The sequence below is a fragment of the Catharus ustulatus genome, chromosome 1, assembly GCF_009819885.2.
Source record: "Catharus ustulatus isolate bCatUst1 chromosome 1, bCatUst1.pri.v2, whole genome shotgun sequence".
Lineage (NCBI taxonomy): Eukaryota > Metazoa > Chordata > Aves > Passeriformes > Turdidae > Catharus > Catharus ustulatus.
In genome coordinates, this window is record NC_046221.1 from 29,661,890 (window position 1) to 29,688,279 (window position 26,390).

The 26,390-nt window shown below is 33.7% G+C and overlaps 1 protein-coding gene across 8 annotated transcripts in view; it reads right to left on the reverse strand.

Moving 5' to 3' along the window:
- Window positions 1–26,390, reverse strand: part of DGKB (diacylglycerol kinase beta) — a 412,441-nt gene that overhangs the window by 207,817 nt on the left and 178,234 nt on the right. For 6 of the 8 annotated variants that reach the window (XM_033067483.1, XM_033067474.2, XM_033067464.1 and 3 more), the window contains 6 exons: window positions 25,989–26,077; window positions 25,791–25,907; window positions 21,747–21,845; window positions 14,173–14,205; window positions 10,439–10,555; window positions 5,816–5,889 (listed from right to left, as the gene is read on the reverse strand). In XM_033067483.1, the coding sequence (XP_032923374.1) occupies window positions 5,816–5,889; window positions 10,439–10,555; window positions 14,173–14,205; window positions 21,747–21,845; window positions 25,791–25,907; window positions 25,989–26,077 (529 nt within the window). The remainder of the gene's footprint in view (window positions 1–5,815; window positions 5,890–10,438; window positions 10,556–14,172; window positions 14,206–21,746; window positions 21,846–25,790; window positions 25,908–25,988; window positions 26,078–26,390) is intronic. The other 2 variants (XM_033067507.1, XM_033067499.1) reach the window with 1 other exon arrangement.

Sequence of the window (26,390 nt, forward strand, 5' to 3'; positions counted from 1 at the left end):
ATTCATAATTATCTGTAAAACTGCCAAATTGGAGTATTTTCTTAACTTATTAATTATTTAGTGATGTCAGCTTCATAAAGCATTTTATTCACACTCACACAATATATTCCTGATGCCATTCCTGACAGAAAAAGTCAGTATGAAATTAATAGTTTCATTTCACAAGTATGTACACATCATTGTCAATGGTTGTGACAATGATTAAATCAGACTTTTGACAATGGATTTACAACACAATATACATATTCCCATTCTACAAATGCAAAAGGAGTTTTCTAGTTAGTATGTGTGATTTGCCTCTCATGCGTACAATTTAATCTGGTCAAAGGTGATGCCAATTTAATTTGTGTAGCTGACCATGAGAAGTTCATGAACAGTATTGTTACAAAGTCACAAAGTTCTAAGAGTTATTTTTCTCACGTTCAGTGCTACAAAACATACTAGCCATTACCTACACTCACAGTGCTGCTGTCAGGTAACAGCGAGATGCTATTAAAGCCTTCTTAATGAAGACGAGGCTAGGTTTTTCTACTCAGAAGTCTGACTGCAATAACGAAGAGATTACACTGAATTGTACTTGACTCAATGCATACCATTCATGGCTACCAGTTGAATATCAGTACCTGCTAATCACTCCATAATGACTCACTGCAAATGACACATCAAGTTTTAAGTTATTAAACATATTTATGTATTCTAGTCTATATAAAATTAATAAATTGATGTCTCATTTCTATTCATACATTCAAAAAAAAAAAAAGTTAGAAACTGTCTATAAATGTTTCCTTCACATTAAGCTGTGCCCAGACCTAATGGAGTGCCACAGGGAAGCCAAGGAAATGGACAGATGGACAGTAACTCAACCTTCCAGTTTTACATCTACAGGACAAAACAGTGACTCTGACATGGCTCTGAATGCCTTGCTTCCACATATGAGGAAGGAATTGGATGTGGTTTCCTTGTGACTAGAGATTTGTGCTGACAAGGCCATGAGGTGGTGTGGTGGGAAATGCCCCAAAAGACATTTTTTGATGAAATGCAATTTCATGAATGAAGACAGTTTATGAAATCACCACTTGTCAACAAACAGCTGGGCTTCTGTAACTACTTTTAGGGTTATTCTGGGAAACTAAAAAGATTAAATTTAAAACACAAATCCACAGAGAAGTGTCTTCATTGTCATTTTTCTTTTCAATTAAATCATGCTCATGATCTCATATAAACCTCAAAATACTCTGCTAGCATAACTGAGGAGGCAGAAAATTATCTTAGGAGAAGCCAAAGGAGCTGGCATCATCTTTAAACAGCTCGGCTGCTGAAGAAAATACTTCTGAGTGCACCTTGGGCTGAGTTAGATTAAGCTGTCTTCTGAAGAAGAGAAAAAAATAAATGGCCAGAAACTAGCTGGTAATTCAAAACTGGCAATAAAGTTGACTGTTGGCCATGGTAATACCTTCTGCCACAACTGGGGGACACATCTTCAGTCCTCTAGGGGTTACTAATGATGTGGTAAATATGGGCTTAACTTAACCCTGATGTCAGACAAGGACTCCTCTCTAAAATAAAAAATTCTAGTTATCTTCTCTCCATATACACAATATTTGAAAAAGATCATTTGAAACTGCTTTTATATTTTGTCTCCATGCTAAATGAAATCTCAGAAAAGCAGATTCATCAGAGGGGAGGAGGGAAGAGCTACTATGAATTCAGGTTATGTGAAAACAGCAAAGGTTAAAAATATTATCAACCTGTATTGCACAGACACTGAACATGGAGTCAGCAGGAAAAGTCAGTGTACGGAAGCTGATCTTCAGTGCATCCAACAGCACATTTGTCAAGGAAACAATTGTGTAAACTCACCCTCTGGTCAGGCAAATAAACTGGAAAATGGGGAAGTGGAAATCAAAGTAATGAGTACAGCAAAACAACAGCATGATTTAGAAGGACTCTTATGTGAGAAACATTACCCTTAACAATACCTTTTAGAAGCACTACATGTTTGTTGTATATTTTTTCTGTTGAAAGAAACTATTTTGTGAATGGTGGGCTATATATATACATTCTACGCACAGATTATTAAAATCCGTCAGATCATAAATGCAGACACCCCAAAGCTATAACTCTAGAATGAAATTGAAGTTCTGCATCTTTTTGGGATGACATTAACTGCACCTGCCCATTTTCATGCACAACCACTGAAAATATCTTACGGTGTGATACAGCCTGAGGAATCCACTTGCCTGGATTTTATGAACTCCTATTCAGTCTCATGCTCAGTTAAAAGCCATTTCTAATATGCAAAAGCCTTAAATTCATCAGCTTTAATTCTATTTTTCTACTTTCTTCTTAATTAACATTGACTTATATTTTTATTCTACTATAAACATATGTATTGTCTATTAAACAAAACCATTCAAGTCCAAATAACTGTAAATACACTTGAGTTTCATGTGATGGGTAATTATTAACCTCCTAATTGAGAAGAAAATATAATGGGGCTATTGTCATAATTATTTATTTTGCAATTATGTCTTAAAGTCATAGCACTGGTCCTTCAAACAGAAACCTATTCAGGAAGAATACATTTATCACTACACATTCTGAAAAACTGAATTTTTAACATAATGAAAGTTTAAAAATGTATTGATAAGATACAGTTGTGGAGAACATATTTTTTGTGTTCTGAATGCACTTTTTCTACATATCCATTTGTTTACCAACATCCCTTTGTTTGAACATTTAAAAACTAATACAACAAACTTCTTTTTTTACCTTCAAGTGATCCTCAGTTTTTTTCTTTTGCATTTGAGAGATTTGGAAAAAAATACAAAATACAAGAGGAAAGGACCATGTATTAATGGGGGTATGCATTTATTCAACTGTTTTTTAGTTGGATACATAAACTCTCTCCAAGAATAAAGGCAATGAAATGGGCTGGGTTACCACAATGTAAATCTCACACATGGAACTGTGGGAACACTGGAGTTGTGACAATCTGCAATAACCTTTCTGTGTTCAATGAAAGTCAATCAGAAATCTTATTTTCATTCATTGTGACCTCTCAAATACAGAGCATCCTAAATAAAGACTGAGGAATAGTTTTCAACAGAAGATTTTCTTAATTTGAATGAATCAAGATAAGGAAATTCTGATCTACAAAAATTAGAAGGTTGTGGGCTTCTTTTGCTTTTTTTTTTTTTTTCTTTTTCTCTCCTCACTGCTGGGGAAATCTTACTTTTGTTACAGTGTACCCTTTATTCCCACCCTCTCAGTACCTGACCAGAGTACACAACTGCTACAATCAAAAAGCCTGACTTGAATGCCATTTACTTAAAAGTCGGACTCGATGATCCTTGTGGGTCCCTTCCAATTGTGAAGAAATCTGTGAATCACCATAACTGTGCATTTTGCAAAGCAATTTATGTCTTGAAATGTCCTATGATTTTTACTTTCCACAACATCTAACTGCCACAAAATTGGAGGGTAGGGAATACATGGGAATCTCTTTCTGGTTATTGACTGTAAAGGAGACAGACAGATAAAGCCCAGTGAAACTAAAAAAAGCTCAATAATTTCTCCTGAAAATGTTTTCATCACCTAAATTGAATATTCAAACTACAGTGCACTCTTAACATCCTTATTTAATATTTTTGCTACTGGCAGTGATATGTAACATTAACACCTATAAAATGGAGTGCAATCTCCTTGTCAACAAATAGTCCATATGTGGACTTTTTTTAACCTTTTTGAATCTGGCTTTAGATCCCACTGTGAGATATTATCTCCTAATGGTGAATGACCTGACATATGTTTACATGACTATGCAGTTGACCTTTTGATGTGCTTCTCTTAAAACAGAAATATTGAGTGTGACCTTGACATATTAGTATGCAATTTAACATTTTGTGTGTGTGTGGTATCAAAGCCAATTTAAGAGGTTCTTGCAATTCACTATACTCATCTGCTGGTGCCTGCCCTCATGCTATACACTTAATTGTGTAATGACACTTGTGGATAATGGTGCTAGTGAATGAAGTGCATATAGGGCATCCATTTTTAAAATTCAAATAATTCCTGTGATCTGTTTGGCTTCAGTAACCGTTTCATTGACATCAACTGAGAAGTGTCTGACTGTAATACATGAAGGGGAGTAGGAGCTTGAGATGGGGATCAGATTTTAAACTTGCTTTTACCCTGGAGAATATCTAACATTAAATGACATCCCTAATGCATTAAGCCCATTCAGACAGTAACGCTTGAGACCAATTACGAGCTGGGAACTGAAAGCTGTGAAACAGCATTTCATTAAATTGTTTCTAGGCTATAACTAACTGTGTAAGTGCAGCTCTCTAACCTGCCTCTCACCTACATAATTGCAGACTGGATCTCTCATCTACTCACTTCACACTGGTACCATAAAAAGTCAAGCTGAGTGCCAGTGCAGATTGCTTTCCACAAGCCCCCTGACAGCACAGCAGACCAGGGCTGCCTCACACTGCTGCTCTGGCTGAAACATGAAAACTCAGGATGGCTCACACTGTTTCGTTACAATTGCAAAGGCATGTTCTTGAAAATGTTTAGAATTAATCTTTTAGATAATTAACTACCTTTGACACACCTAGCTGACATCTAGGCATACCAGTCCAGAGATTACATAATCAGCTCTCAAGTGATAATCAGTTCTCTCAGAGGCCTTCAAATACAGTTTTGGTTAATACTCCTTAACTCTAAGAATTACCCCAACAACTATGCAGGGTTCTGCCCCCTTTGACAGTTTACTTTTAGGGGCACAGGAAGATGTGATCTAAGGGAGGCAGAGTGGAGAAAGTAGGGAAAGCTGACCCACTGTAGTTTACTTGCTTGGTTCGAGGCTTTAGAATCACACTGCATCCCTCCTTTTTTGCTTCTCATTACCCATATCACCACTATCCACAGGTGCCCCCTTCAGGCAGACCCTGGCCAAAAGACCATGATCTCTTTCAAGATTTGAAGTTACAGCAATGGTGACATGACACGAAGTATCATGAAGTTACAGACACAGTGAACTAGGTTATAAAAGTTTAGGGATTTATGGGATGATCAGAAATGGCTGTATTGTTAGCATTTGGAATCCTGACTAAAGCATGCTCTGAAAAGTCTGTCTAGGGGGTAACTAATTCAGCATTCCTGCCTGAGTAGGAGGAGAATCCTCCTTACCTCTACTTTATGGAGCCTCTGATACATTAACATTAAACTAATAAACTCAGATATTTTTAATTTAAATCAATGTTATTACTGACGTGTAAAATTAGTATGTCTTTAAGTTTGTTTGATTGGACACTAATAATTCAACTGGATTTTTGGAACGCTTCCTATCTACAGAAATCAAAAGGTTTCTTTGAAGGAAATCTCATGAAGAGGCTTGAGAGCCTCTACTACTAAGTCTTTAAAAAGCAAATCATACATTAGCAAATGGAATACTAGCTCTAATTTAAAGTACTGGTCTGGCTGCATAATCATTACACAGATTAAAAGAAGACTGTCAGCACTTTTAAGTTTTAATACAAGATATGGCAACTCACATCTTCAGGCAAATCACATAAACCCATGCACTGACTATAGTCACTTTTTCTTGATTTGAAACAAAACTGTTCTATAGAACTAACTCTTGTTTTTAACTGGAGATAGGTACAGGGATATAGGATGTTCAGCTCTGAGGAATAACAATACAAAATGTTGGATATTTTTCCTCATGCACAAATTTTTAAAATTAACTTTTATACATTTCACAGACCAGAATCAAGAAAGAGAGGAAAAAAAGAAAAAAAATCCTTACCTTTCTCCTTGTTTCCCACCACTTTTAGGATTGACAAAAACTAAAAGTGGATGAGTGCCTGGAACTGGAGTGATCTAAAAGAAGGGAATAACACAGCCACTCATTAATGCTGTGTGTTGCATTCATTTTTTCCTATAGTAGACAGAAAGCAAAAGGCTTAATGCAAACTCTATGTTATGCTATGTAATCCAGCTGGAAGCAATACCATAATTTGCAATAATCCTCACTTCATTAATTTGCCAGAAATTGCAAGTAACTTCTTTAATGCTGTCTGCTTTACAGCCGTGTTGCCAGTTTAAACAATGATGCCACTGAAATATTGAGATATATACATATATAACCTATCTCTCTCTAGATAGATATAAATTTGTGTGCATGTGTATATATATATATATATATATATATGTATGTATGTATATACATATAGCTCCATCAGTAGAAAACCTTAAATGCAAATAATGCATTAATTACACTGACAATAATTTCCTTAAAAATAATGAAAAGAACAAAGTTTAAAAGAAACTATTTTGAGGTGAGAAATTATATATAGTATTATATAGTATGAAGGTCAACCATAGCTATATGGAACACTGAACTTAACAGACTTTTTTTTTTTAAATCATGGCAATGAATACCTGCAATATTTTTATAATATGAAATTAGACACTTTTTAAAATGTGGCAACCATAACATTAAGGAATTCCTTTAAACACCCGAGAAAGTTGAAAAACGAAAGAAAGTAGGAGAGAGACCATAAGAAAGAAGGCAAGTCTCAGGAAATGAATGTTGAGAAGAAGGAATGAAACAATAACTTCTACCATAACTTTTTAAAACATTCTTTTGTGTATGGAAAGTTTTACACATTTAAGTTAATATTTAGCTTTACAAGCTAACACCTTCATTCTAAGTAATAGGGTTAGTATGTATTTTCAGATACTCTGAGATGTGTGTGTTTGTTGCCTTTACTCCAAATATTTGAACATAAAAAACAAGTATCACATGATCTCTGATGTGTGGTCTTTAAACCATGAACTGTTCACATTTAGAAGCACCACTTTCAGACATCTATCAATTCCAAAATATTTGAAAGTATATTAAGAGTTCGAAGTCGACATCTCCAAAGTCAACAATAACAACTTCAGACATAAAGCTCAGACTATATGCATTTCCAAATGATACATTGAAAGGCCTTGCTCAAAATCCTTACTCATAATTCCTGAAATAACAAAATTTGAAGAATTCATAATGTGCAATTTTAAGGCAGAACCTGAGAAACATCATAGCTAAGGAGTTTTACAGGCATATAATAGATACATGCATACAATCCTACAGGCATCTAAAAACACTTTTCTATTAGTAGGAAATGTTAAGCACTAGTGTATCAACTCTATTCATGATTTCACAAAACAATAAATTCAAGTCTGTTCCAATATACACAAAAATAATGGAAAAGTCCACAAATTCAGTGGTATTAAGCTTATCATAAACACAACGCAGTATCACCTGGAGCAGTAAAGTGCTGCATGTTGAAACATACATCAAATTGCAGAATACAGTGAATTTTGTCATATATTTAATGTTTACCTACTGTTTTAATCAATTTTAGTTATTTAGCCAATTCCCATGGTGTTTATTCCTGTGAACTAAGTGTAAACCAATGGTGCTCATTGTGACAGAGATGGAATACCTACTGAAATCCCTTAGGACGCAGGTTAATTAATGAGACTCATCCTAAGGTTATACATGATCTATTACTTCCTCTAATTAGAAATAATAATCCTGATCATTATGCTGGTTAGCTAGAAAGAGGCAAGATGAATGTGCTTAACTATGATTAATTGTCTTTAAGTCGTGCAGACCTCCACTGCCACTACGTTATCTGCTCACTCTGTCTGATGGAAAGAAGGTTTGGGCTTGATCCTTTTCTCAACAAAAGCTAAGTGATGGACTTTCCTATTTAATATCTTTCATTTTAAGACTCAATGAGATTATTTCAAGTAGAAGGGTTTGGATCATCAAAAAAAAAACAACCAAAAAACACTAATAACTAGTCTGTATCCCACTCGATTCCAAAATAAATTTTAATTAAATTTTTACAGCTTTTCCAAATTACTTTTCCAGATAACATACGGTATTTTTATATAATGAAATGCAACTAAAGATTTAGACTAAATTAGTGAACATTTTCAAGCCCTAATCTAGCACAATTTAAAGGTAATCTTCACAGTGTTATATGACAAGTGACTTAAAGTTAAAAGGAAAAAGAAAAAAGTGGTGGAGCACATATATAGTTTCTCCCATATTGAAAACAGAGGTCTAACAGCAGTAGTATGAAGATCTTTGCTTTGTTAACTTGGAACTTAGATCATAAACAAATCCAATTAACATACTGATTAAGTTTTCTGAAATAAAACCCTTGCTTACTGAAGATCTTGTTAAAATGAGACCATGCCAGCAGAATCAGAGTATAAGAAACAGAGTAGCATGCCAGATATGGGAGAATTAGAGTAGTATACTTTGATCAGATACAGAATGTTTTCTCCAGACCATCTTTGGGCAAAATACTAACATTAATTACCAGTTTTATTTATAGTATCTTACATCTTTGTGAGAATAGTTAAAAAATTACACAATCTGTGAGGAAGAAAAGCACTAACATTCTCATTGATCCCATCCTTTCAGTAAGATAGCCTTCAAGGTCCACTCAGCCTTCACAATAATTATTCATAACAGGTTATCATTTTAATGCCAATCAAAAATTAAATATTTGATGCTAAGATGGGCTCCTGTTATTCAAAACCAATTTAATCCATCCATGAAAAACAAAGACCACAGTATAATCAGCAAATTAGGCCCGTAACTGAAGAATTATTTCTAATGTTATCACCATGATTACCAGTACAGTGTCATACACTACATTACAAATGTGTCATTACAAAACACCAAGCACTTCAAAACACACCTCAAATCTACTCAACAATAATTCCCCATCTTTGTCTCCACTCTCTTTTTCTCCATCTCTAGCAGTAATAAAGAAAAGCAAGGATAAAATCCAGGGTTTTGATTAATCTTGGAAAGAGAAGATAAAACACAAGTTTTGGATCACACTAAAAAACTTAGGGGAAATCTTATGACCTGAAAGCAGAACACATAATAATTTTAAGTTATGTGTTAGAAGAGTCCGTGGTGCTAAAAGCCACTGTTTTGAGTAGACTAAGTATATCCTAGGCATGGTATCACTTGAGTGGGAAATAGAGACAAAAAATAGCTGAAAACAAACTAGGAGCATAAGTAATCTCACGCTTGGAGTAAACACAAAATGCATAATGATACATGGTGCTGCAACCAAAAGGAGATGCCAAAGACACTCCTCTATCTAGAATACTTTGTCTCATTGGAATTGTGTGAATATCACCCAAAAGTTAGAAAACACTGTGATTTCCCTTTAGCACAAACTTATTAATCACACTGTGACTGATTAGAAACAACTTGAGATTTCTTTCAATTTAGACTGTAGTATTTTGTGCTTCATGTTCTGTCATAGACAATCTGGATAGCAATGACACCTGTGAAAATGATAACTACAGGAATAGATTTTTGAAAGCAATGGATAATGATTGCTCTAATATCCAACTATACCATCAATAGAGCAGCCAAGTGACTGGATAGGTTTTAGGGTTTATTTTTCAGGAGATTTTTTTTGTTTGGTATTTTTTCCCTTCTTTGGGTTGCCATAACAAGAATGTTTGACTAACCTAGAACACAAAACAATACAATAAGCCTTCCTATCCTGACACAACAAGATGAAATAATTATGAGGCAGAAGGTAATTGACATATGGTAATGGAATCTTTTTACTGAAGCCCAATTGCAACATATCAAAGATAGAGAGAACAGACAACTGCGCATATTAAATTATTATCACATTGTTATCATGATGATAATTTAACTCCTGAGGAAATAAAGCAGTAGCATTCTGTATATGGACATTGATTTCACTCAAAACTACTCTTATCTCAAGGGAAAGAAGTCAGCAGTTCAGGCACGCCTCTATATCACCACCCTTAAATAACGCTAGCTCATCACACACATGACTTTTTCTTTCAAGTAGAAAAACTTCCATTTTTATTATAGATATTGCTAGTTATTATAGAATTGCTAGTAATGAAAACACATTGCTTCTCACCACTGTTTATTTTGATATGCCAAATACCCTACTCAGAAATATCTGGACAAATAACACCCTTGAAGTTTATTCCACCCATTAATTAACAGGTCCAAATGAGAATAGTTAACAGTTATCAGGACAGACTTAGATTAATAATGTAAATTTATACAACATTGTGTGATAGATACCAAAATAAACTGGTTCAGCTTCACCCCATGACAGAAGCGTTTTAGAGCTAGTCCTCCCTCTCCCATAATGTCACAGGAAATCCTAACGATCACCTGAGAAGTAGATGCATACACAGGATTCCTGAAACAATGGAAGACTTTACCTATTGCCCTTTAAATATGTGAAAGTGAAATATTCGAAGAGCGAATGCATATTTTACTTTAAACATATCTCACTCTTTATATCTAAAAATCATCTTCTTAATATTAAAATAACAATAATCACACCTGAAGGCCTTGTCCATCTACGGTGACAGAATTTGCTCTTTGCATTTTGTTTCGTTCTCCTAGTTTGTTCATTTGCTGGGGGCAGCTCTTTTCTTTTTTCACAGTTGCTTGTCTTTCCTTGAAAAGAGAAAAGGAGAAAAGGGAACATTTTAACACATCATACAATGCTATACAACTGTAACTGAGACTGCACCTCCACAAAGATTTTTTTGATTAGTAAGTAATGTCAGAGTCTGCTTTAATGAAAATGAGATCTCCGTCAGTAAATACACAATGTCTGGTCACTTCACATAACATCTATCTATGTGCCTGGACATTCCATAATGACTAGGCAATAGATGGATGAAAAAGTGTGCAGTCACAACACAAATTAATGCAATGATGTGAAATAATAATCTGACATTACCAGGGTGCCATTTTGAAACTTGGAAGCCAATCATACAATATACTTGGTTGTTTAATACGCATATTGCTAAGTGATCACTAATTTTTCAAAATTTCATTCTGACTACTAGCAAAAGTTGGATGCCTCAGAGTACTTTATCACTTCGGCAAAATATACCTTGGTCTAAATGAACCATAATCAACAAGCTGAGTAGCTTTTTATAAAGCATGTATTTTGTATCAGAAGGAAACCAGAATCTACATCAGATTCTAAGCCACTGGCAACTTTTGATGCTGGTACACAGTAAAATGAGATGGTTATTTGAAAGAGGAAAAACTCAGTATTACACTGTTGCAATCATATTTTCAACTGTTATCAGGTCATTTCAGATAACTCTGCATGGAAAAAAGAATTCTCATTCTTTGTATCTCATTTATTCTATTTATAAACTGCGCCCAGCATGTCCTTTTAGCTTGTCCAAAAAATGCACCATAAAATTAAGATAGCAGATGTTTATCAAACAGAATCAGGGTCTGCAATCCCAACTGCATCCCAGCTGCTTTCCTCACTTCACAAGGAGGCTTTAAACTAGTCAAGGGAACGGGCTGGCACAAAGCTGCTGCACTAGAAAAGGAGCATGAAGGACATCATTGCACCCCCTGCAACTGCATTCAGTAACAAGTTCATTAAATGTTACCATTTACATTCCATACCAGGCCAAACGCATCTCCGTGCTAGCTCCCATAAAGCCTTGGGGACGGTAGCAGCAATTAATCCATGAAACTCAGGAGCAGATTTTACTGTCAGGAACGGAATAACTCCCATCTTTATACAGTGCCTTCTAACACAAATGTGGACCCTGACTGTTTTTATTTCATCATCAGTGTCTTTAACTAAGGATGACAGGGTCAGCCTAGATCTGATGCAAACAGAGGTCCAGGTCATCCTAGACTACTTTGGGTAGCCAAGTGCTTGGGGGAACTGCAACAATCTGACCACACTTTGTATAAAAGGATGGACAAACCTATGCCACTGGAAAAAAAGCCCAAAAACCAGGGGAGTCTACACAACTGTCTGTATGCAGTGAGATTCCTAAGAGGTTAGTTAACAGAGCTCTTGGATGCTTTGAGTAACTTGATTGGTGCAAGACGAGGTCCAAGACTCTAGACTGTAGCATCATTGTTTTGAAGAGAAAACAGTAGAAGCAATTAGAGCTATTCACATCATCCTTAAACTTATAAACAAAAATACTGTATATATCACTGCCTAAAAAATATCACCAGCTCTGCACTTATTTGATTTTTTTCAGAAAGTAGAACCAGGATGAGGCACCCAAAGAGAATAAAATTTTTGGACTAACACAAAACATTTTGCACAATGGATTGGTTAGTCCCAATGACAGCAAGTAAGATACTTCTGCATGAAGGAAGCCTCACACTTCTTTACAAATTTAAGAAGTTGCTTTGAGGTTTTAAACCACTTTGTGAATAATTACCCTTAAAAGTTACTACCTTGCATAAAAAGAAAGTATAACCTGTTTAATAGGATTTTACATTGTGGCCAAATCTGTTTTATGAACACTGAAACATCTTCAAAAATCAAATCAGGTGTCAGTAAAGCAGAGAAAAAGCTAGTAAAAATTGTTACTTCTAACAAAAATCAGAGATGGAGAGAAAATTTTAAAAGGTCTAGGAAAATCTCAAGCTAAAGGACACATTTGTGACAATGGAAAGAAAAACGTAGCAGAAAGTAACAGACTCAGCACAATGAGTTTGCTTATTTAGAAATGTCAAAAATGTTCAAAACAGGCATACTTATAGTGCGGTACTAAAAATCCTCTTGCATATATCATTCCAGTATTTAGAAGAAAGCTATTTATACACTGCTGAGGCCCATGCCCAAATCCACTGTTATTAATGACTCAAGTAAAATGTTGTGACAATTACCTAGAGCAACGTTTTGCATATTGGGGTGATACAAATAGCAGCATGATACAAATAGCAGTAAATACCATCAGGTGGCCTTAGTCCTATGACTGCTGCATTACCATTCCTTCTCTAGTTTGTATTTCCCACACCATAAGCAAAACCATTTCTTGGTTTACAAAGACAACGCAAGATTAGGTCATATATCTCAGATAACAAAGGAAAAAGAATATTCACAATACAAAATTGTCTAGTATGTTAATAATTATGATCAAAGATGGACACCTGATCTCATAAACACTGAAACTCTGCTTTCTTCACTGATGATTTTTGAAGAAAGTACAAATAAAGTATTTCATATCACCCATCATATGAGTATGAGACCACAATACATGCCATGTCTATCAATACTGTTCTCTAAAACATTTCTGAAGAACCTGACAATAGATTCTAGATTTCCTAGAGTTACATATCCTATAATTTTTAGGTATGTATCACATTAATGAGATTTGACTTAGTTTGTATGACATATTGTGATTAATTGCATCATAATTCTAATGAATAAATCTGTTAATGGAACACAAAAAGATTTACCACTTCATTAATTTTTTAAAAAGTATTCTTATGTAGACCCTTTCTTTTATATATCGAATATCAGTTGTGCCTGACCTAGAGTATTTTTGTTTTGGGAACTAAAACATTACTAACATATCAGAGAGTGTCAAGGAATAAACAAGTCAATTTTTAAAGTAGATAAAAATAGAAGAAAAGAATGGATAACAGCCTAAAAATTTTAGTAATGTTAAGAAAAATCTGACATGCATTGAAAAAATGAGTTTATAAAATGCAAAAATTTATCCTTCAATTTAAGAAATATTTCTATAAAAGTCGTGCTGTTTTTTTATTATCTTGCTAAATAAAGCATACAAAATGACCAATGTATCGGTGAACTATTTTGTTTAGTGAACATGCATGAGGTTGACAGAATACAGCAATTCAGATGCTACTGTACATTTTGATGGCTCAAAGAATGAAGTTTTTTGTTCTTTTGGTCTGTGTCAGAGCACATGCCTTCCAAAGTAGTACTTACCACAGCAAACCATTTTTCCACCCCTTTTTTCACTTCTCATGTCTTATTTCCCCCCTTGAATTCCATTTTGAAGTGAATATGCATTAGTTGGAGTTTCTAGCATTCAGGCCTGCTCCAGAGAGACCACTACCAGGTGAGAATTACTCAATTGCATCTATTCCATATTCCAAATGAGAAAATAATTGACAAATAAGACAGGACTTTCCAAATAACAACCCAGAATATCCTCTCTAGATTTTTGGTTCAGCCCCAAAATGCACTTCATAGCAGAAAGAATGTACGGTATCATGAACTGTTAGTAGCTGAGTGTTCAGGGATGCCCCCTGCTACGCACCTCAGGGAGCAAACCTCCTAAAGTGGGAAGCGTCTGTTGGAAAAAAAGAGTGTTAGGCTGCAGCACCAAACAGCTGGGATGGCAGAGGGCATGGACAAGGTGTTCACAATGAATGTTACCTTGCAGCAGTCAACAACAATACATATGGTACTTTGTTACACTTTTACACAAGTGGACTTTCCCAATGTTTCGGCTTTCATATTACATAATTTACACTCTGCAAAGAACATGTCGCACCATTTTAACAACAGATAACAATACTAGAAAACCTGAGGACTTCATTCTTTTGAACAGTAGAAAGAGATACTTGATACCTGGATAACTATTTTGATTTTATCTTCCAAGTTTTTGAATTCTCAACCAAATCAAGGAATCTTGTTTAAAAAGCCCTCCTCTGCTACAATTAACAAGGACTAACATAATTAGTCCTCAAAAACAGCTTATATTCTTTCTTTATAGAGAGGTAGAATCTTTTCCTTTACACAAAACACTAACACTTAAAAATACCATATTCTATCACAGCTGTTAGGGTAAAAACAGATGAATAGTTACTAAAGGCTTACTAAAGAGTTGCATCTTTATCATTTAACTGCTGACACAGAATCCAGGGCAAATACAGCAACAACTGCTTTTTCTTACCTTGTCTTTTAATCAGTGATTGCAAATATATTTTTTCTGGATTATTTCCTACACAAGATAATTTAAATCAATGCATTTCATAGCATGAAAATACAATTTACTTGTACATTATATAGAAATGCAAAGTCATAAATAAATGCTTAATACCATTACAGTTTGCCAGTTGATAGTTTAAATTTTAAAATTATTTCTCTGTGATAATTACTTTTATTATATATATTTTCAGATTAAATATATACCTTATCTGGGTATGGGATTGCATAACAAGAGAAATATATTCTTATTTTACTACGCATAAACTAAAATAGTTGTTTTAAAAAAATCTTATTTTAGAACTACAAAACTTCATAGATCAGACAGAATACCACATAAAGGTATCCTCATATGTTTTCAAGATGAAGGCCAGGGAAATTTAAATACATTACTTGAATACCAAACTGACGCTTTGGGATTCTTTTTAAGGAACTTGAAGGATGGCTGCTTCATGATTCCTTAGAGCTAATTTGTGTAATGATGTGGGAATCTTTAAGAAATAATAATAATAATAATAATAATAATAATAATAATAATAATAATAATAATAATAATAATAATAATAATAATAATAATAATAATAATAGATTATTAATAATAACAGCAACTCCTAGACTGTAATATTTTAAACCTATACAGCATTCAAGACCCTGTTTACAAAATTCCCATTCCATGAAATTTCTGTCCATAATTATACAATAAACAAAGAGAACTGAAGATTCAAAAATCCTGCAAACTAAAAATAAAAAACCACATCACTACTATGCCAAAACCATGGCAGGCAATCTTATCTGTAGTATCTAAAGTAACTGTGATTCAGATGACCTAAAATATTTTGAAAATTTACTTTATAAATTCTCCACATTTCCAGCTCTGTGTACATGCTAATCAAAAGAGCCTATATTAGAACACCACATCATGCTGTCTTGAAAGCTCATAGAGCTGTAGCACAATACTCAGCTCTAAATCCCTAGGCAGAAGCTAAAAGTCATCCCGTGGACAAGATTATTAACCAATTCTCAGCAAAAATACCATCCAGTGAGCTGCATATGTCCATACTATAAAGGAAAGTTAAGGATTCTAATTAATTTGAGAGCTATCTTGAGAAACGCATTTGCAGCTAAGAAAAAAAAAAAAGAAAAATCATATTATGCCATTGAGAAGGAAGCATTTTGTCACCCATAATACTGGCAGCCAAAATATATGCAAAAAGACAAGGTTGGAATGAAGAATATATGTTTAAGAATAACTTCTAAAACTGTTGATTGTTCCTTCTTCTGAACAAAGAACCACTATGTGATGCTTTTGTAAATAAATATTATCCTTTTGTAGTTTGCCTCAATAAAAAGGTAAAGGATTACACACCAAATCACAATCAAGTCTTTCTCATTTAGCCTTAGTTCATTCAGTTTTTTGTAGACAACTTGCCTGACATCTTATATCTTGCCATTCAGTGTATGCATCAAGATATGGTGCAAGATTTTCAACTGGATTTGAAACTCCAACTTGGGCTACAGTAGCTGATTATATATACTGTCCAAGAAAAACAAAAGTGTTGGAAAAGAATTTTGAAAATAAAATCATATTAAACTCCAGTGGGAGAGGATGTAAGGAATAAACTTAGAAACAGACATTTGTGATGAGCTGTGGGCAGGCAACTAGATATAACTTAAAATGATTGAATGGCTGCCATTTCAGTTTATCAGCATCTTATTATTTTAACATTGAACTGTGTTTGTCGAACAGCTAATTAGTTAGGAAGATACATTTTCCTCCAGGGCAATTATTAATTTCCTTCTGACTTCAAAGAAATGAAAAAGCTCTTAGCGTAGATAAGGACACTATTATATTTCAAGTCTGATTTAGATTCTCAGAGAACTGAAGCTGCAATATGAAACACAATTGAAAAGCAAAAAAGTGGTTTGTTTTGTTTTTTAAATCTCTTTCATTTGTGATGTCATTACTTAATATTCAACAACCAGATCTAAATTCAACTACCCCCCCCAGCATATATATTCAAATAACTTTTTTTTATAGTATCTTTGTTCAGAAACACATGATAAGGCTAGTACTCAACTTCAAAGGACTGAGTTGCTCATAAAATGCTTACATTGCACTGACTTTCTGTGCTCCATGTTGAGCTTGGATTCAACTAAGATAAAACTCATCTCTACTATTACAAAAACTGAAGAATCATTTTAGGATTAATAACTGGAAAGGGGATTAAGAATGCTCATTTTTCAACCAGGTACTGCTAATTCCCTTTCTCAATCTCTACAACTTTGCTTTCCTATGTGAATAACGTCTACATACCTCACAGGAAAATAGTATTAGCGAAACATATTACCAGACATGGAAAAAATAGCTATTGAACTATGTTGCAATTATAACACAGTCAATAGCTATTCTATGAAGTCTAAATACTGATAGTGAAAGAAAATTCTTGAACAGTATTTTCAACTTTAATTCTGTATCTTTTTTTGCCAGAATGTCAATACAATTGCTATATTTACACAAAAGTTTGAAGCTATAGATCACAATGCATATTATTTGGTTGAATAAGGCACATTTCCTATCTCAGAAATTTTTAATCTGCTGTGTATATTGTTCTATATGACTAAATAGAACTAGTCATAAACAAAATATTTTTGCACATTTATGGTTTGGTATAACAAAATGCCAAAGTAATCAGATATATCTGTTTCCTCCTCCAAACTACATAGCCATCTATATTTTATATCAAGAGGTCAAGTGAATTCAGTTTATGATCGTATTTTATATTAGTGTATACAAACATTTGTATACTATGATGCAAAAAAAATCTACATATTTTATATATATCAATTTATCTCTGTATACATATTCCATTATTTCCATAAATATTCCATATTTACACCAATTGTATTTATGCTTACGTGGTTTTGTCCTAAAACGTTATGAAATCTTCACTACCCAAAACAAAAGTCAAATTCATTCACAAGAGAAAAGAAGCAAAATGAAAATTGTTTCAAACTTTTTGTCCTGTGACCTATTTTTCACAAAATGCAAAACAATGAAGTTGGATATCAAAACACAAAGAAATGCAACCAGTTTTAAATTTTATTTTTTCATTCCTTACCTTCAATATTATACCAGATCCTCCCCCTCTGAAATAAACTGGTTACTATGGGGACAGTGATACTTGCCATATAGTAATTGCAAGCAGGGTACCTTATGTTTTATAGTTTATTCCTTAATTTTATTTTTAATCCACAATTAGAAGTTTTCATTATGTTTTTTAAAAATAATGCTAGAAATTAAGTGAAAAAAATTAATTGTAAAACTCACATATACGATAGGGGAACCAAAATCATCATGTATTATGCAATAAATACACATTATTATTTATTAAATAGTAATCTTTTATTGGTCTGTTGGTCACTATCCAGGTCTGTATCTATTTTGGTGGGAAATTGCAAATCTAATTACTTTTCTACAGACATAAATAAAAATTAGAACATCCTATATGTTCATCAGTAAATGGAGCAAAGTAAAGGAAGGCATGAAATGAAGACAAAATGTAGGCTAGCATTTTTCCCTTTCTGCCTTATAAAGGGACAGTGTGAGGGAAACTGTCTCATAAGCAGAGACCAATCTTGTTTTCTTCACTACTCACTCTCATCTCATTCCAATACCCAGTTTTAAACCTGGTTATGATCTAATTCTGTGCTCCGGGTAGGCTAGGATTCAATTGAGTTAAAGATTTTTAAACTCACTGCCAGTCAACCTTATCATGAACTTTCATTATGTGCATGTAATTAATTGGGTCCAATGAACAATATCAGTACTGAGTTATAGACTTTATCCCCCCCACCATATAATTAGAATATAATTACCCACAGGATATCAGAATGATGCAAAACCTTTCCTCTAAATGTGCCCTCATTAGGAAACAAGTCTCAATGTACATTTATTCAATCAGTATGAATTAATTAAAATGTTACTGAAATAAAAGAGAGTAACATTAAAGTGTATCTGACATCTATTAAAAGACTATCACTTGAGATCTGCACACAGTTTATAACAAAACTCATTTAACTTGAACAAAAAACTTCACCATACAACAAGTCTTATATAGGGTAAACTGAAAAGTAAAAAGGACTAAAGTTGACAGACTACATTTTACTGAAACATTTGAAATTGAAGCAGTGAGATATGAAAAATCTTAATAAGACACTGAATCTAGACAGGTATGTGATGTTTTCATGATGTACACAGTATCAACTACATGATTTTCCCCATTGGTTTTTTTTCAGCTGACAACGTAGTTTATCATATTTAAGAATAATATTTGACAAGTTCTATTTTTGCACAGTTTTGAAGATGGGAGGATCCTTATTTAATGTAGACCAGCCATCCAACTTCCACATGACAAGGTATTTTGGTTGTCTCTCCAGCCACTAAGAGTCACTCAGCTGAGATCATTTTAGTAGCACTGATATAATACATAGTGCTGTGAAATGCAATGTATGAAAAAGTTTTTTAACTGTGTAGAAATTGTTGAGGCTGGACTTCACAAGAACTGAAGAAATGAGACATGAGAAACGCTGGATGGAAAAGAAAAAAATATGAAAGTCCCTAGTTCTGCAAAAGAGAAAAGATGAGAAGGATCTACCCTGTACCCTTGGAGAGAAACTTAGAAGAAGGTATCTTGCTCTGAAATGAATACTGCAGTTTTCTGAAAGAAATCTGGACTTCCAAAGTTACAGGTGGAAGGGCCAACATTTTTAGGAGAAAAAAGATAAAAGATTTTTGATCTTGTTATTTTCCTTATATTCTATGGGAGAAGACACCTCAAAATACTCAAGGGTATCTCTGGTACAGCATGTGTTATGGTCATCTGCTTTTATTTACCTTCCACATAAACACAGCATTGCAAGAATATTAATGCTCAGCTGATCGCTGAAGTTAAATGTTGACCTGGGTGAAGGACCCTTCAACTGTCAGATTTGTACGTCTGAACATATCATTTTTATTAATATACACACTTCCTATTGCATGGATAGACAGTTTTCACAAGAATATATTCACTGGTTTTGCTGTCATTATTGAGAATGCTCGTCTCATATACACTGAAGTATTATGCTTCTCAATAGGAATCTTCACAACAGGAAATGGGAGACATTAATTAAAAAATTACTAACACCAATCATATGTACACTATAACCAACCACTTTCAGAAGAAATTACTACTAGCTAGGTCAATGAGGTAGTACTTGCAACATAACTAAACTGAGGTTTTTTATGCATTTTTGGAAGAAACTACAAGATTAAAAAATATACTTCAAAATTATGAAGTCCCCATTAAATCATGGTAAAATATAGTTTCCATTCCGAACAATATAAATTGTGCTGAAATACATGTCTTGTGTTACACTGTTAGTAACATGATTCCAAAATGGGAAAACATATTTACTTCTGCTGATGCCTTGAAAATTTGGAGCTAAAACAAACCTATTCAAGGGTGATTTGACTCTAGAGTGGTTCTACATATCCACTAAACAACTTAACTAAACTCCAATTGAGGAATAAAAATCTTAATTCCTCTATTCCTCTTCCTCTCCTGAAAAGAAAATGTAGTTATGCCAATATAACTGAAGATAAAATTTCATGCTGAAGATTAATTCCATTTATACCAATGGCAAATGATAAATAACATTAAAAAGAAAACAATAGCCCAATACCAGAATCATAATTTCCAGATGCAAACTTTTAAAGTATGACCTCACATCCTGAAAATTAAATAAGGTAATACAGAATATAATCATGAAGTAATATTTTATAACTATTAATCAGAACTTTTCCAGATAATACTAAAATACCATAGATATAAACTACAAAGTCATTCTTGTGACTTAAAAACTATTTTAAATATTTCATAAATATTACAGGTTTCCATTGGATTATTTCTTGAGAGCAATGGAATAATCCCACTTCGCACAAGTAGGGGGCCAAAATCCAGCATCTGTTCTTTAAGAGGTTTATAAACAAACAGCAAAAAAGATTCAGTAGAAAATAATTAACAATAGGCACGAATATTCCTAATGATCAGCAACTGGTTTAAGATTAGGAGGTATATTTTCTTTTTCTGCCTCCCCTTAATAAATTACACTTTCTCAAGTTCAAGCATTTCTTACACTTATGAAATATATTTAAAGAGGACCACTCATCTGTTCTCCTATGAATATGATGATGCTATGACTTTCATCAGCATAAAATATCCAATTTAATATGTGAATACATAAGTTAATTCTCAAGCTCTTTTTTAATGGTAAAATGGTCAGCTCTTTTCTATACAACCTACACATATGCATTTTTATTTTCATTGAATTGAGTTATTGTTTTTGTGGACAGAGAAATTTACTGTCCACGACTGCAGAATAAAATATACCATAATGTTGATGCATAGCTTACTGCAAGACCAGTGTCATCATTCTAGGTAACCTCCGGCTTAGATCAGAGACCTCAGCACTGCAGATATACAATATGCATCCCAAGCAAAAAACTGCCCATAAGAGTAACTTCATTATTCTGGGAAGTTGGATCTATAAAAGATGTAAAATGTAGAAGTGTTCTGCCTATACAGTTTCTGGTAAGTACAGTTTGAATAAGTGATAAAACCTGAGTCAGCTTCAGTTATAATATGCCCCACAGAAGGTTCATTCTCACACGAAGGAAAATGCAATATGCAGAGGGTAAAACACTTACGCCTATAAACCCATCAGCCAGGATTTCACACACTTTGTTTTTAAGGGTCACATAGTCCTGTGAATTTAGCAAATACCTGGCAGTCAGTCCCAGTAGCATTTTAATGCTGCATATGAGAAAAGATTACATCTGAAATTAACATACAGACAACTCACCAATACTACTGGGCAGATTGATGTGGGTGGTAAAATATGGTCCTTCAAAGGTCCACAGTCACATTCAGGTTTCAGATGTGAAGCGCACTTGTTATGCAACTACACGAAGACAGAAAATTAAGATTCAATTTAGACATTTTACTAGTACAGCATAAGAAAATGGACATTCTAGAATGGGGTGAATTTCATCAACCTAATTCTTACTAAATTCCTGGAAGGAAAACAAAACACACTGCAGTGGAAAGTTCCCTAGGATGGAAATAAACTAAAAGATTTCTACTGAAGTGAAAAACGATGGATTAAAGTATTTTTCAGTTTGTAAATTGCATGTGTAGATCAGCACACAAAATAAGAATGTTGCACAGCAGTACAGTAACATCAGCATACCGTTATTGGTGACAAAAAGCTTCATTTCGGAAGAGAGTTTCTTGCACTGAGTTGGGAAATTGTGTTCTACTACTAGTGAGTAATTCAAAGCAGCTTTTGGCACTACTGGTGTAACTCTGCTTCATTCCTGAAGCTGATAGCCACTACAGATTCAAATATAAGAACACAGGAATATCCTAAGTTAAGTTTGGTTGGGTAAATTTTGGTCCTGATTAAATCAGTTTTCAGGTTTCCATTGACTGCTGAGCAACTGGAACTACTCCCCTTTTTCTAATTTATGCCTAGAATCCATCCAGTTTTCTTGAAGGCAATGACAATAGTTCTACTCTGAAAACATGAAAAGAATACCCCCAGAACTGCTGACAGGAAGAGCATTGTATGACTTCTGTTTTGTTACAGAGGTTGAATGGACAAACATGCATATAACAGGAACATAAAACTGTAACAAGTAAGGATAAATGATGAAATATTTTGCATTACCAATCAGGAGTTCATGTTCATAATTTAGAATGTAACTCAATTAAAATTACTAAATATTCAGCCACGTAGTACTAAGGCACAGTTGTGTGTTTGAGTCATACAAAGCATTCACATTTAACTGGTATACTTTGCAGTATCATTAGAGATAGTCAGATTAAAATAAAATTAATATTGTAAAATTTTGTGAAAGTTTATTTTTCTGGACTTGATGATTGTAAAGGTCTTTTCCAACCTAAATTATTCTGCATTTTTATCTCTGTGTAGATTCAATAAAATGCATTAAGGTGTTCAGATAGCATCCATTTCCCATAGAGATGGACGTTTGTGAAAATATATGCATCTTTACAATAAAGAAAAATAATCAGGCTAATAAATATCAGGAGTTGTGAGGTAAAATCTTATAAACAAGTGATTTATCTAGTGTAACAGGTAGCATACAGCATTAGCTCAACATGTTCAAAAGCTGTTACAAAATCTGTAGTTCAATGCCTGCATCTGCAAATCACGTTTTTTCAATGACTGACTCGTTTTCCCTTAAATGGTTTAACTCATATGAACTCTATCAAAATTACAATAAAATTGTATCAATTGCTGACGTACATAAACTTTACTGGTAATATGGTCTTCATAAAATTATCTGGTACAGTTAATTTGGACATGACATTTCTGAATTTTGAACTGAATGACACCTAATATTAGCCTTGTCCATATTCATTTACACTGCAAAGTTACCTTTTTAGGCAGTTACTTAGCAACAGAAAATAAAAGTCTAAAGAGTTCTGATTTACTCTGAGTATTACAGCCTTATTGTGGGGGTATTTTGGTAGCCCTGTAATCTAAATCATTTGTCATGCTAATTCTCTGCCTCAGTGGTAAGGCTACTTGTACCATAATTAATGCACACCAGGCCATGTTACATCAAATAAAAGTATCTTCACACATTCAGCGGTAATTAGCAGCTTTGCTACTCAGTGGCATGAAAACTTATCTATGAAAAAATAGCTTAATCTTCTTATTAGTCTCTGCTGATCTCTGACAAGAGTTGGCACATAGCAAATAACAAAGGGTAGAAGAATTGTAGCTTTAATGAAAATAACACTTTGACAAAAAGAAATAAAATAATGTGCATGCCCCTTAAAAAACCTGTATTTTAGCAGGTTTTAAGTATTTCCCCAAAACTCCCTTATCCTAAACCTATCTCTTGTAAAATATTACCTCCCTCACAAACCTGCACAGCAGGAAAAAGTATATTTCCTGGAGTGAAGATGAGGGGGAAAAAGATTAACGTGACCATGGTGGAGAACTAAAAATTATATGGAAGAGGGTTCATGGATTTGGCAGAAAAGTCAATACAACAAGCCTCCTTAGTGAAAAAAAACCTCTAAATTTTGGAACTTGAGTCAGTTATTTGAATAAATACCCAAAAATCATGCATCTGTTAGAAATTCAAAACACTTTTTTTCCTGTAATAAAGGTACTACTATTAGAAAATGAAGTTATTGCAATAGAATATATCAGAGAATTGCAAGTGAATAGGCATTTGAAATATAATTTGCAGCATTTACAAATACTCATTCTTCACTTGGGTCTAATTCACATCTGAATCTACAAAAAGAAATAAAAAAATAATATTACATTTATTTGAAAATACAAAATTACTTTTAAAAAAGCCTTTAAGTTACTGATGGAAATAAACTGAAGAACTGTAAACCTTAGTGCCAACATTTTCAATTTCAGCTGTCAAAAAACACACACCCATTTTTAATTGGAACCTTAACAGTTATTTAGGCATTTAAATTAGCACACAGGCATCCAAGACATTTTCAAAAGAATTTAGAATTTTTCTTTACAGTGATTTCAATTATAAATAATCCCTCAGTACTTCTTTAGTGAATAACAGTTCTTATAAAAATCCTCTAAATCTTGATGTACAACTTCAAGGAGTAAAAGACCTTTACAAATCTGGTCCAGATCCACATGAACTAATGGGAAAATAATTTCTACTGGAAAGATAGAATTTCCATAACTGACTTTGACTTTAGAAGTCAATATATGTTACACAATATATATTTCTTGAATGATACACACATATTATATAGATGTAAACACTTCTATATCTACAGCAGAACATCCTTATTTTTCTTGCTAAACACATACAGCCACTGTCTAAGTTTAATTATCTACATGCAAAATATTTTGGATTGGGTGTTTTACTCTTTACATAAATTATCCAAATTTTGACAGAAATCTGGACTACATATTTGCTTTCTTCTAAAATATTGTTTTTTAAGTAATCATAACAGCTTATCACTGAAAGCATCCTGGATCTATTTTCTTTGATGATGCTTCGTATTTTGTATTCTTGTGTTAAGAAAATATGTCATAAAACATCCAAACTTGTATGTTTAAAACAAACATTCGCTAACGCCTCAGTCTCAAATCATTATTTAAAGCACTGAACAAACAACTGCTGTTCCGTAACAATAATAATAATGATATCAGCAAAACCAGCAAATACATGCGAAGAAGGCTGAAATCTCTCCCCATTTAGATTTAAATCCTGCCCTGGCTAGAAAGAGAAATACTGGCATTGCTCCTTCTAGCATGAAGATCTCACTTATAAGGGCAGTGTTCCCTGAATGTCATTAGTTCCAGTCACTGGTTCCTGCTGAATAAGGAGCACACAAAAGTTGTATATATCTGACTTGGTGCACAGATTAGTATATTATCAACTTGACTCTGGTATTATTCCCAGATACTTGGAATCAGAGTATCCTATCAAATGTCCTCAAATTTATTTGCCTGTCAGTACATCACCAATTAGACCTACTGTCACAGCGACCTTGATTTTTCCTGGTACTGAAAACCCTTTCATAATCTTTCTCTAGTGCAGATTGGGAATTCTGTTCTTTAGTGCACACATTCTTTTTGTATGGATATCGAAGAAAATTTGCTTAATGATATATTGAAAGAAGCATTTCATGACATGAAGTAAGCATATTTGCTTGCCACAATTAAGAAGCCATAGGAATATTCTGCATATACCATTCCTTGAATGCACACTAGTCATTTCTAATGACTAAATCAAATGAGACGTTCCAGATTATGAGGCTACAGAAAGACATTCCATTTTTATCTCTCGAACCTGTGTGAAAAGTTTTACTATAGTATACTCACTGTAATCTGACACCAAACACAGTGAAGTCCAGTCAAGCCTTGGTAACACTTTATAGTTTTGTGACACTTATCACATTTTGTTGGACAGTTTCCTTCTACCCAAAAATGGTGCATTACCTGCAAAAGAAAAATGTGGATATACATAGAGTTACTAAATTAACAACAGCATGGCAAAGTTACAAGCTACCCCAAACTTACATCAGTATTCTTTTTAGACTTCACATATGTTTTGATGCAAGATGCAGGAGCTCTGGAGACACAGCGTTCATGGACTGTGTACTTGCAAACTGAAAAAAAGGCACACGTTATTAGATGTTGAGGCAATGGTTCTTCTGACTACATTTCTATGAAACAAATAACATTACCAGCATGTCATCTCTAAATAATCAATCCAATCAGTCAATGAAAACTCAAACTAGGCTGCTTTTTCCATGGAATACAAAAGGCCAATTAGAACAGGAAATATTATGCAAGTGAGAAACCCAAGAATGCACTATCATTGCATAACAGGAAATGCTTAATTAAATCAGACCTTACTAAATTTTTTCACAATAATTCCCAAATGACAAAAATATCAAAGACAAATGGGTGACTGTCAAA